Here is a 12,055-nt window from a genome sequence, read left to right on the forward strand (position 1 = left end):
ATATATACATACATACTAAAAGTTTAAATATAAATATACACACAGTAATTTCTAGTAGATACATTGCAGCCCATTTTAATTACTATAATTAAAGTTAAATTATTGTTATCTGAGGTGTATCCGCCGATTAAATTTTTCTGGAAGCTTTGCGAAAGAATTTTGCGATCAACTTGGGTTAAATCAAAAATAAATGTCAATAATAACGTTCTAATATAGTGAACCAATAAGAATTTGCTCAGAAATAGGTATATTTTTAAAATCATTTTTATTTATTTATTTTTATTAAAATATGGTGGGTTTGATAGTTTTTGATTGATGATGCACTGTAGGATATCAACTTTGAATGTAAACAAAATCTAATTTACAACTTGTAAATAATTAACTGCCTGTTTGCGTTGTAGAGATTTGGAGAAACTGAATAACGGGTTTAAACAATCATGCAAAGCAAAAAAGAGAAAAATCAGGTCATGAAGAAAACACGCAAAGCTGAAATGGAAATACAAAGTCACATCAGCAAGAGATTGTTTTCGGAAATGGCTGAGTGGGTGAAGCAGGTTCATCGTAAAGAGAAAAAAACTCGCGCTGTTCTTATTGGTTAGGTCATCAGAGCCACATGATAGGTGCGATGGGCTTCACTTTCATCTCCTTTCTTGTTCTTAGGAGTGGACGAACTATGTTGGTTGAGAAAAGAGAAAGGAGATAAAATTCTAGCCATTCTTATTAATGAGGTCACCCACTGTTACATGATTCACACACAGTATTTTGCTGCTATTCCTTCAAACTGAAGCTATTTAGTAGTTTTGACTTTCTTTTTACATCATGACGTTAGTGTTTCTAAAGTTCCATGTGGGATTTTAAGCTCATGCCTCTTACGTTAGAAAGTCTTTGAGTTTGCTTTCTTCTTTCGTTTCAAATTCTTGATTTCTCCTTAGTAATTGTTAAAATTGTAAGTCCGGCCTGTATGACCGCGCAGCCTTTTTAATAACAATTACTGTACATACTTTAGATTGTGGGCAGATATAGAAAGGTAAAGTTTTAAGTAATGTTTTGGCAACTGAAGTTGATTTTGGATTTTATCTGGCTGTCCATAATTTGAATTATTATGGACAATTTGATTAAAGCAGTATATGCTTTAAATGGCTTAGTTGATTAAAAATTCTATCAGTTATACAGTGTTCTATTGTATTAATTTCGTTTTTGTATTGTATTTATCATATATTTTGAATCAAAAGATTTTTATTTTTTGAAGCATTATCCATTGCTAAGTTGTCACACGTATCTTCATTTGTCTTTCTATAGGTGACTCCCAATTGCTGTGTTTGTTACAAATATTTTAAAGGATTCACTTAATTTTGTTACATTTTAGTTATTAATAATGTTCCTAAGAATAAGAGCAATTTTGGAGTGAATATGCACCGAATGTTTATCGTTTTGCATAAGAAAACACATGATGGCAGCTCAGGATTCTGAAATAAAAAACCATTGGAAATGCATTCTATGAGAATCAGACAGAGATTAAAACCAGTGTCACCAAATATACAATGAAGCATAAAACTTAATTCTCAATTTGATGTATCTAATTAAATTTGATAAATTAACAACAAGACATTAGATATTTAATACCTTCAAGCATTTCCACTTTTTGGTGTACAATCATTTGATCAATCATAGTGAGATATTCTAGTCCGGGAGGACATACAGGAACACCAGTTGGAACAGGCATCCAATTTCCATCACCAGCTGAAAATTAATTTTTTTCTTCATATTTAGAAATGAGTACAAATAAATTAAATAATAACAATAAATTAGATGATTACTTAAAAAATAAATGAAATATTAGCATTATTTTTTCAAAATCCCAAAACTATATCATAGAGACAGGAGGACACGAAAAAATCAAAATATAAATAATATATGTAAAAGATAACTAACGACTATAAAAAGCAATATTTGCATACCCCCCCCCCTAAAAAAACTGATATATTATAAAAAACTGTTAAAAATATCTGGTTATTTAAGACTGCCACTTTTTAAATACATTTGAAGCCGACACTAGTAAAATAATTTAAATTTAATGGGACAAAAAAAAAAAAACTTTGACTATTTGAAAGTAAAACGTACAGCCAATGTAATTGTTGGCCCTAGAGGTTGTACCTTTCTGACAAGGCTTGAGCAGACAGATCATCAATATTAGCCATCTATTGGTTTATTCCATCTTTTAATGTGTTCGTAATAAACAGTTATAGGGTAAACTTTCATACGCATAATTTAAGAACAATATCGTACAAACAAGAAAAAGCACAATGTTTTTTGTGAATATTTCAAAGCATCAATTATGTTTCGATCATCTAATAATCAAAACATAAATACTTTATGTAACAGATACTGATTTTTAGAAGCAATAATTTCATATAGTAGATAAATTAATATATTCAAAAATATTATTTAAAATAGCTGGTTATTTGATACAGTCTCTTTTCAAGACATTCTAATCAGACACTAGTCAATATGATAACTTGATTCTAATGGGACTGAAGAAAAACTTCAACCTTTTATAGGTGAAACATACACCCAATGTCATAGTTGGCACTTGACATTATGTCTTTTTGCTAAGGATTAAGCAGACAAAACATCAATATTAGCCATCTATTAGTTGATTCCATCTACTAATGTGTGAATAATGAACAGTTACGCAGTTAACTTTCAAGTGCATAATTTTATTTATTTGAAATACCTATAATATTTAATATAAAACAAAATAGAGTACATATATGTAAACAAAAATATACTACAGTTAGTTTAAATTGATAAAGTATAATAAGTTTAACTTGATATATATTTTAAATTAGAATAAATTCTAGTTAATAGATAATAACTTTTTAAGTGTCGCAACATGTAAAATCCTGATATGAAAAAAAAAGTGATTTTTTTTCCAGCTACATTTTATAAAGAAACAGTGACACATAATTGCATAGTTTACACATCTTGGTGAGAAGGAAATGAGCAATTAATCTTTAAATGATAAAAAGTTGCAAAAATTCTTTAAAATTTATACAACACATTTGGAAAACTATTCTAGATGAAATCCAGTAAAAAACTTTTTAAAACACAATTTGCATAAAATGTAATAAAATGAACATAAAACTTACAAGGTTGCATAGCATTTGGAGATGGATAACCTGGACCAGGAGTAGGTTGATTAATCATTGGACCTGGTGGATATCCACCAGGTTGGGGATAACCAGAAGGAGGATAACCACCTCCTTGGGAAGGATAGGGATCTATTGGTTGTGAAGGCGGATAACCACCACCTTGAGGTGGGTAAGCATCCATTGGTTGTGAAGGTGGATAACCTGCAGCAGGTGGATATCCCCCAGAAGGTGCATAACCTTCTGAAGGTGGATAACCTCCTGATGGTGGATAACCTCCTGAAGGTGGATAACCTCCTGATGGCGGATAACCTCCTGAAGGTGGATAACCTGCAGGTGGTGGATAGCCAGGAGGAGCACTTGGATCTCCAGGTATAAATTGAGGATTGAGGCCTGGTGGAGGTGCACTAGGTGTAGAGGCTGGATAACTCATGGCAACTCTTATTACCTACACTAAATTAATCAAACAATATAGGAACTCATATGCAAAATATTACACACGAGCAAAACATTATACAAATTTGTCCAACTAAGGCTTTTGATTTTAAGATTTAAAACTTTCAATTAAAAAACTGATTAAACTATAAATTGAAACTATATTGATTGGTTGTAATTGAAAGAAATATCAGGAAATATATATCCCTGACAATGGCGATTAAGAATATTTTACTATGGTGCTAAGTACTGGAAATAAAGTTTTTTATTGTCATTGAATTTCTTAAAATACACTATTGTTAGCATCAATTGCATTGTAAAAGATATACTTATATAATAATAATAATAATAATAATTGATTATATAACTTAACATTTTGCAAATGGTTGGGGGTAATTANAGTATATAGAGAAACAAAGAGAATAAAGATTAAAGCTTAACGATTAATAATGAAATTCCCGGCAAATTAGGAAACAAAGAAATTCTATTTTACCATCTTACGACCAGTAATCCGATCAAATACTATTCAGAAATCATTCTTTCTAAACGAAACTTTTCAAAAAATATTGTTGTTCGCTGTTATAAGTCTTACAACCGCGAAACCAAATTTTACTTCGACTGGAAGAATGACTGCTCAAATTTAAATTGTTTAAAACACGTTAGCAACAGACATTGTGTTTTCAATTTTAATCCAACACTAAATATATCACTAATCACATGAATTTATGAAGTTCGTTTTAGATTATAGAATTGATGTAAGAGGAAAACTTGACGTTTCGCATAATCAACAATTATAGATAAAAATAAGCAAAATTACTACTAAAACAGGTTTTAAGGAAATAAAATAAACAAAATACAATTTACCTGTGAAAATAGTATCTAAAGTATAATTTACCTCGGCGGAAAACAACACCACAAACCGAAACTCGGAATGACGTAAAACGTAAACAGCAACAATAACAATGCAGTTACAACTAAATGTTTTTAATTTAGTGTGGCACTTTGATGTTAACTTCGGAACCTTTAAGTTCATTTTTCTCTTGGTTTACTTCAAAACTTTATCGGTTGCAAGTATTTGCCGAAATAAGCAGCCGGAAACGTGAGTAGTAAATAAAAGTTTCACCATAATTCATCACCGGCTAAAATACTGTTTGGATTTCATATTTCTAGTTTATGAATATAATTTGCTTTAAACCATAAACTCTTAATTTTAACGCAAGTATGATATATCAGCTGTGTTGCAATGTATTTATATTTTGAATAAAATAAACTATATAAAAGGTGGCTTTTAATTTATTTTAGTCATCAAGAAATATGCCACAGAATTCTATGAAAGATCGAAGACCTGGTGTTGGTGTTGCAGTTATTGTTACCAGTAGCAGTCATCCGAACTGTGTTGTTTTGGGTAAACGAAAAGGAGGAATAGGATCTGGTCTTTATCAGTTACCAGGTGGACATTTAGAATTTGGGTAATAATGAATGAAAAACTAGATATTTAATAGATTAAAATATGTTTGTTTTATATCTGATATAAGAATGTCAGATGTCTGTTGAAGCGGTTTGCTTTTTGAACAAAATCTATAGTAAGAAATTTTTATTCTCAATATCAAATATCTTATATTAGTAAAAGCCAAGATCATATTTGACCTAGCAGTCCAAAAAGATCTGGGCCCAAGAAGGTTTTCCCAAGTTGATTGCATTTAAGGTGAAACTTCAACTAGTATCCTTAGTTTTCGAATGCATTCATTTTTACTTGCATTTCTGTTATTTCATTGTTACTGAACTTGTTATTTTAAACAACCAATAAAATTTGAAAAAAAGGTGAGGGTAGTAGAAGAAATAGGTGAGGTTAATCATTGTTAGCTGTTTTTAACTTTGTTTCTAATTTTTTGTAATTTAAAAGGTGTTTAAAAACTTCTCAAGATTTAAGATTCATGAAACCTCTTCAGTATATTATGAATATCCTGAGTTCGAAACTATATTCTTAACTTGATTTTGATCTACGATGCATTTTATTTTATATTGAATTATTTTAAACTCCAAAAAAAAATTCTTCAGTGAAAATATTTATTTGTATTTATTTGCTCAATAAAATGTTTATTTTTTATTATTATTTTTGGTTTTGAACATTGCAGTTAATTTATTTTAAATATAACTTTCGTCTTTTGTGATGTGGTAAAAAGCCCAACTTTTTTAAACGTTTTCTTGGGATAAATAAATTTTTTTTGATAGGAAGGAATTTTTTTTTCTTAAGTATTAGTTAGGTATTCTCCAGTTTTCAATGAATTTCAATATTTAAACACATTTAATTTTATGCAAATATTTAGTTGATGATAAAAGGGATTTAATGCTCAAATCACTGATATTTATATTAAAATTACCATAATTATCATTAGGATGACTTAATACCTTCACTCAAAAAGGTTGTGCTCTCCTAAGTTATATCCTTTGAGTTAGACTCCTTTTGTGATATTTTTTAAAGCTTCTGACAGGCTACCAGAATGAATTATTCATTTTTCCAAAATAAACAAAATTTATTTTTCCGAAGTATATGAAATAAATTTTTCTGAAATAACAAGAAAAATAAATAAATATAGTTTTACTTCTTAGATCTAAACAAAGGAAAGTATAAAAGAAACCTACCGATAATACATATTGGTTGGAGTAGCTTGTTCAATTTGTTGCATAAATAATTTTGTCCAATTAAAACAATAATCAATATTTTCATATTGATTTAATAACAAATAGAAATTTGTTTAAATTTATTTTTAATTAAGAAATAGAATCAAATACATCAAAATTTGATTCTGAAATATATCATACATTACACATAAATACTGTGAAATAACAAGATACTATAATATAGCTTTAAATTTCTCTTTTCTTTACTTTCAGCAATTTTGCCCTGGCATATATTAACATAAAGCACGGTAATATAATAACAAAAGTTGTGTCTTAAATAAAACTGCACAATGCTAATGTACTAGTTATAGTTAATAGTCTTTTATTAATAAAATTACATTTTATTAGTAATTATACAAAATGAATTTGCTTGCTTTATTTGCTAATTGATTAACTTTGCAGTGAAACATGGGAAAAAGCTGCAGCTAGAGAAGTTTTAGAAGAGACTGGTTTGCACATAAATAATGTTGAATTGTGTCAGGTACAAAACACAATTCTAGAAGAAGAAAATTATCACTATGTTACAATCGTTATGATAGGAGAAGTTGTGAATGCAGATTCGTGCGAACCAATGAATATTGAACCTGAAAAATGTGAAGGTATGTATCATAAAAAAAGGGCTTAGGCGATGAAACAGATAAGTGATATTTTTAGGGGTATTTATTTATCAGGGAAAATAATATGAGGCAGTTGCATCAATATGGATGTGTTTAATGTAGCTGAATTGTTTTTGCTTTCACTTTAATTTTAACGTAACTAATCTACCTATTTGTTTTGAGTATGCTTGCATGATTTATATTTCAAATTAGGTAGTGGTAAATAAGATAAGGCAAAGAATTATTTGTACCGCCTTCATATAAATTTATTATAAAATAGCTCCGGCATCACTCTTTCCTTCTTACCCTGATTATAGCCACTCTGAAAATATCATTCACCTGGTTTACCCACTCAGCTCTTCATATGTAATAATTTGTTTATAGGATTGAGAAAAAGTAAAATAGATTTTTTTTAAAAACAATTTTTCAATTTGTATGATTCTTGTAGTTTTATTAGGATATGATGCTTATAGTAGATAAATTTTTTATTGCATCTGTAATTATACTTTTATATAATATGCTTGTTGGTATTTGTTAATATATAACTGTCAGTAGTCTTTTTCTGTTATAAGTTTACCCTTTAGAGTTAGGTTTCTAATTCAAAATTAGTAAATTAAAATTATTCCTCAGTGTATTGTCAGTAGTGCCACATTACATCTGAGCATTTCAAAGAGAGAGAAAAAAAGAATAAATTTTCAAATATCTGCAAGAGCTGGATCTTTTTATCACTTTCCTTTTCCTTTAAACACATCCAAATGTTAATTTGAAAATACAGTATTCAAGTCATTTTATCAAATTGCAAATAAATTTTTTGATTTTAATTGGAAATTTTGACCAATTCCATAAAAATACAACTAACAAATTCAAACAAACAATTACTTCCATTTTGCAATTATAACATTTAAAAATTTTAAGATCAGAGAATCTGTTTGATTTTGTACATTTAATTTATCGCAACAGTATACCAAATTTTTTTCTAATCTACCAAAAATAAAGTTATGCCTTAAATTATTCCTTCTGTTATTTACTTCATTAAATTATTTTTAAATTACGTCTTTGGATTGCTCTTTCGAGCATGAGAAGTCTTGCAGTCCAATCAGTGGTGATTGTGGCTGAGAGTAAAACATTCTGAAAAGTTTATGTGCAGAAAATTGATATCAATTTACATTCTATACATGTTACACATTTAACATAACTTTTTGGACTAACATTTATAATTAATTTACCTTTTAATGCATAAATCACACCTTCAGAGTATCTAATAATTGGCATGTTTAGTGCTATTAATTTATACTTAAATTTTGTTCAAATGATTATTTCTTTTAAAATTACTTTACATATTGATTGAAATGCAAAAAAGTGAGAAGAGATTAAACAAATCAGTAAAAATAAATCCATTTATATAGTTTTGATGGTATAAAATTTTTCTTGAAAAAGGATACTGAATAAGACATAATATTTTAAATGGATTAATTTAAAATCTTTTTAAATGTGCTTATTCTATTGTTTTTATTATTTTCTATATGTTAAATGTGATTTCAAAGGCACTTTGAAAATATGATTTTTATGCTTTTCTCCTTTTTAGGTTGGAGCTGGGTACATTGGAATGATTTACCTTCGGTCGATAAACTATTTTGGGCATTCAGAGACTTCTACAAGAGTGGAAAAAATCCTTTTATTAAATGAATTATTAAGCTACAAAAATTAAGAAATTTTTGTCATAAATTACTTTTAACTGTGTAAATACTATAGAATTTCTACTTATTACATTTATGTTTTTTTTAAAAAAAATTTTAATTGTAAAAGCTATTGTAAAGCTACTAGAAGTCTGCTATAATGACAAGTTTCCTAGTCACTGTTAAAAAGCTAATGTTAAAGTTGTTATTTTATGTTTATTAGGAGCCAAAATTTACTAATTTCCCACTATTGTTAAAATTTTTTGTGGGAAATGCATTTAACTACTGTTTATACAGAATAGGGCAAAATGGAAGACATTTTTATTCATGTCTAATAACAATACAGAATAGGGCAAAATGGAAGACATTTTTATTCATGTCTGATAACAATACAGAATAGAGAAAAATGAACATCGTTTCATCTTACTTTTTAACACTATATGTTTAAACTTATATGTGGGTAAACACATGTTAAGTTATTTTCCTCTTTACAAAAGTCTCTTACCATGCATTTCAAAAGAAGAATTATTTTGTTGACCACATGTCTATGGTGTTCCCTATTTACCTTCTCCACAGCTTATTATTGTAATAAATTTTTATTGTTATCAATGATGTAAAATGTTACTGCAAAAACTCTCTGTCTAGTCTAAAATCTGTAGGCTAATGCAGTTTATCTTAGATAAGTACTTTAAAATAAATGGGAAAAAGGTAAAGGAGTCTATTTTATCCTTTTTATTGCTATTCTAAAACTGAATATGTGTATTTATTTATAGCAACAAGCTTATTATAGCAACAATTAGGTCTGCTATTGTGAATTGTCATTAAAGCAGACTTCTACAGTTCAGTCCTATCATCGTTCCTGCACTTATTGCCTAGATTTAATGGCCCCGCCACATATGCCATTTATTAATGTTAGTAATACTGATTCAGGTTAATTTTGTAACTGGCAGATTGCTACGTTTATTGTTAAGAAGTTCTACTTACATTAAAAAGAAATGAAGTTTGTTTTGAGAGGAAAAAAAGTAACTCCTTATGCTCATGATATTCCAAATAAAAGTAATTAAAGGGTTCTGAAATGTTGCATGGCTCTTTATTGATCTAATAATAGATTTTATTCCTTGAAAATAAAAGACTATTTTCGTAATCATAAGATGTTTCTGTGTATTGTGCTGTCATCAATTGGAAATTTCAGAGAATTATAAGAGTACGGATTTAAAACAATACAAAGAAGCTGATGTATAAATGCCACTTTTGATAGAAGTGTGGCTTATATTGCCTCAAACTCTTTAAATCTAGGCTCATTCAATAATAAAATAAAAAAGAAATGTGGGTGACAAATTTTAAAAAAGGAAAGGAAATAAAGAATACAGCTAATAAAGTAGATAATTTTAAATTTCAGCCTGAAGTGAAGTTATGTTTTATCCTAATGATTTTATCTAAAAACTTCTAAAGTTCAATGAGCAAACTTAAAAGTATGAAAATAAAGCATAATAAAAAACTTATTGATATAGCTTAGAATTTATTTCCTAATTCAAAAAATTGTAATATGAGTATTTCACATATATTTTTTATGTAATATTGATACAATTATTTAGAAAACATACAGATTTATAGTAATACGTTTTAGCTGCAATGAATCATATTATCTAATGGAAATTTTACCAACTATATTTATAAAATAATTATATAATCATAAAAATAAGGGAAAAGTAATGTAGTAGTAACAAGATACAGAATTACACTAAAATATCTTGTTGGATAATGATTGTGACTAATCATCAGTGAAAAATTATTTAATCTCAATTTAAGAAGGAGTAAAGTTGTTTGAAAATTGTTTATAAATTACGATTGGATTGTAAAATATTCCTTCCTTCCTTAATGGCACAATAGCCCCGGGTGGGCCCTGGCCTTCTCAGTCAACTTCTTCCAGGCCTGCCTCTGCCTGGCAGTAGTCTTCCAGTTTGAGACTTTTAAGACTGAAAAGTCTCTTTCCACGCAGTCGGCCCATCTCAGCTTTGGTCGACCTCTGGGCTGAGCCGAAAAGATTATGTTTGTCGAACACTCTCTGTTCATTCGAATGATGTGACCAGCCCATTTAATTCTTTGGATTTTTACATACTTGACAACATCAGGCTCTCTAAGGGCCCGATAGAGTTCTGAGTTTGATTGTCTGTATCAAGTACCATCAACTTGTTTGCTCCCAAAAATGGATCTTAGGATCCGACGTTCAAAGATTCCCAAGGAATTCTCATCTTTCTGTGTTGTTGTCCAAGTTTCTGAGGCATATGTTAGGATAGGTCTGATTAAGCATTTATAAATTAACAGTTTAGTATCTCTTTTTAGTAGGTTTGATTTTAAATATTTTTTTAATCCATAAAAACATTTACTTGCACTATTGATTCTTCTTTGTATTTCGGGTGCGATATTACCATTAACGTTGACTTCAGAACCAAGATAAACAAAACTGTTTACTTTTTCAAACTTGTATTCACCAATTTGCAAGTGAGTTGTAGAATCAGTTATTTTGTTGCATTGCATATACTTGGTTTTCTCCTGGTTAATAGTGAGCTGCATTTTTTCTGCCTCTTTTTCCATGGATAGAAAAGCTTGCTTTAAGTCAGATTGTGTTCGCGTTATGATGTCAATGTCATCGGCAAAAGTGAAAATTTGGACAGACTTATGAAAGATATGTCCTCTGGTATTGATTCCTGAATCTCTGATAATTTTTTCTAATGCCAAATTGAAGAGTAGGCATGCCAAAGCATCACCTTGCCTTACACCATTTTTTACCTCCATTGGTTCCGAGAAGTCATTTTGGATTTTAACTTTCTGCATGGTCTTACACAGTGTAAGTGTGGTGAGTCGTACAAGCTTGTCCGGGATATTGAATTCTCGCATAGCTTCAATGAGTCGCTTCCGGTTTACACTGTCGTAAGCAGTTTTGAAATCCACAAATAGGTGGTGGGTACCAATTCCAAATTCCCTGGTCTTTTCCAGAATCTGTCTTATGCAAAATATTTGGTCAGTTGTAGACCTGCCCCTCCTAAAGCCGCACTGGTATTCACCAATGATGTTTTCTACATAGGGGCTAAGTCTGTTAAATAGAATTTTTGAAAAGACTTTATATGCAGTGCAGAGCATGCTGATACCCCGGTAGTTTGAACATTCAAGAATGTCTCCTTTTTTGTGTATAAGACAAACAGTGCTGTGTTTCCATTCTTCCGGGAGTATCTCTTTTTCCCATACTGATGTTAGAATATTATGTATGGCCTTTAACCCATCTGGTCCTGAGTTTTTTAAGAATTCTGGTGATATCAAATCTGGGCCAGGAGCCTTGTTGTTCTTAAGTTTTTGAACTGCTTCTTCAACCTCAATCATTGAAAGAGGTGCTATACACTCTTGGTTAACGTTTGGTGAACAGGACTCTGTCTGAACGCACTCTACATTAAGTAGGTTGTCGAAGTGTTCATTCCACCTATTGAGAATGTCTGTTTTATCGCTTAAAATATCTCCATCT

At 29.6% G+C, this 12,055-nt stretch overlaps 2 protein-coding genes across 4 annotated transcripts in view; one reads left to right on the top strand and one right to left on the bottom strand.

Annotated features, from left to right (window-relative positions):
- Window positions 1–4,548, bottom strand: part of LOC107439126 (scramblase 1) — an 18,774-nt gene extending 14,226 nt beyond the window's left edge. The window contains exons 1-4 of one of the 3 annotated variants that reach the window (XM_071181364.1): window positions 4,449–4,548; window positions 3,426–3,602; window positions 3,150–3,389; window positions 1,624–1,740 (exon numbers count right to left, since the gene is read on the bottom strand). In XM_071181364.1, the coding sequence (XP_071037465.1) occupies window positions 1,624–1,740; window positions 3,150–3,389; window positions 3,426–3,582 (514 nt within the window). In that variant the 5' untranslated portion in view covers window positions 3,583–3,602; window positions 4,449–4,548. Of the gene's footprint in view, window positions 1–1,623; window positions 1,741–3,149; window positions 3,603–4,448 lie in introns of all 3 variants that reach the window. The other 2 variants (XM_043039970.2, XM_043039969.2) reach the window with 2 other exon arrangements.
- Window positions 4,530–9,618, top strand: LOC107439125 (nucleotide triphosphate diphosphatase NUDT15). Its single transcript, XM_016051617.4, has 4 exons — window positions 4,530–4,803; window positions 4,887–5,053; window positions 6,669–6,865; window positions 8,448–9,618. Exons 2-4 carry the CDS (start codon window positions 4,899–4,901, stop codon window positions 8,546–8,548), a joined length of 453 nt encoding a protein of 150 aa, XP_015907103.1. The 5' UTR covers window positions 4,530–4,803; window positions 4,887–4,898; the 3' UTR covers window positions 8,549–9,618.
- The last annotated feature ends 2,437 nt before the right edge of the window (window positions 9,619–12,055 follow it).

Source organism: Parasteatoda tepidariorum, chromosome 5 (genome assembly GCF_043381705.1).
Source record: "Parasteatoda tepidariorum isolate YZ-2023 chromosome 5, CAS_Ptep_4.0, whole genome shotgun sequence".
Classification (NCBI taxonomy): domain Eukaryota; kingdom Metazoa; phylum Arthropoda; class Arachnida; order Araneae; family Theridiidae; genus Parasteatoda; species Parasteatoda tepidariorum.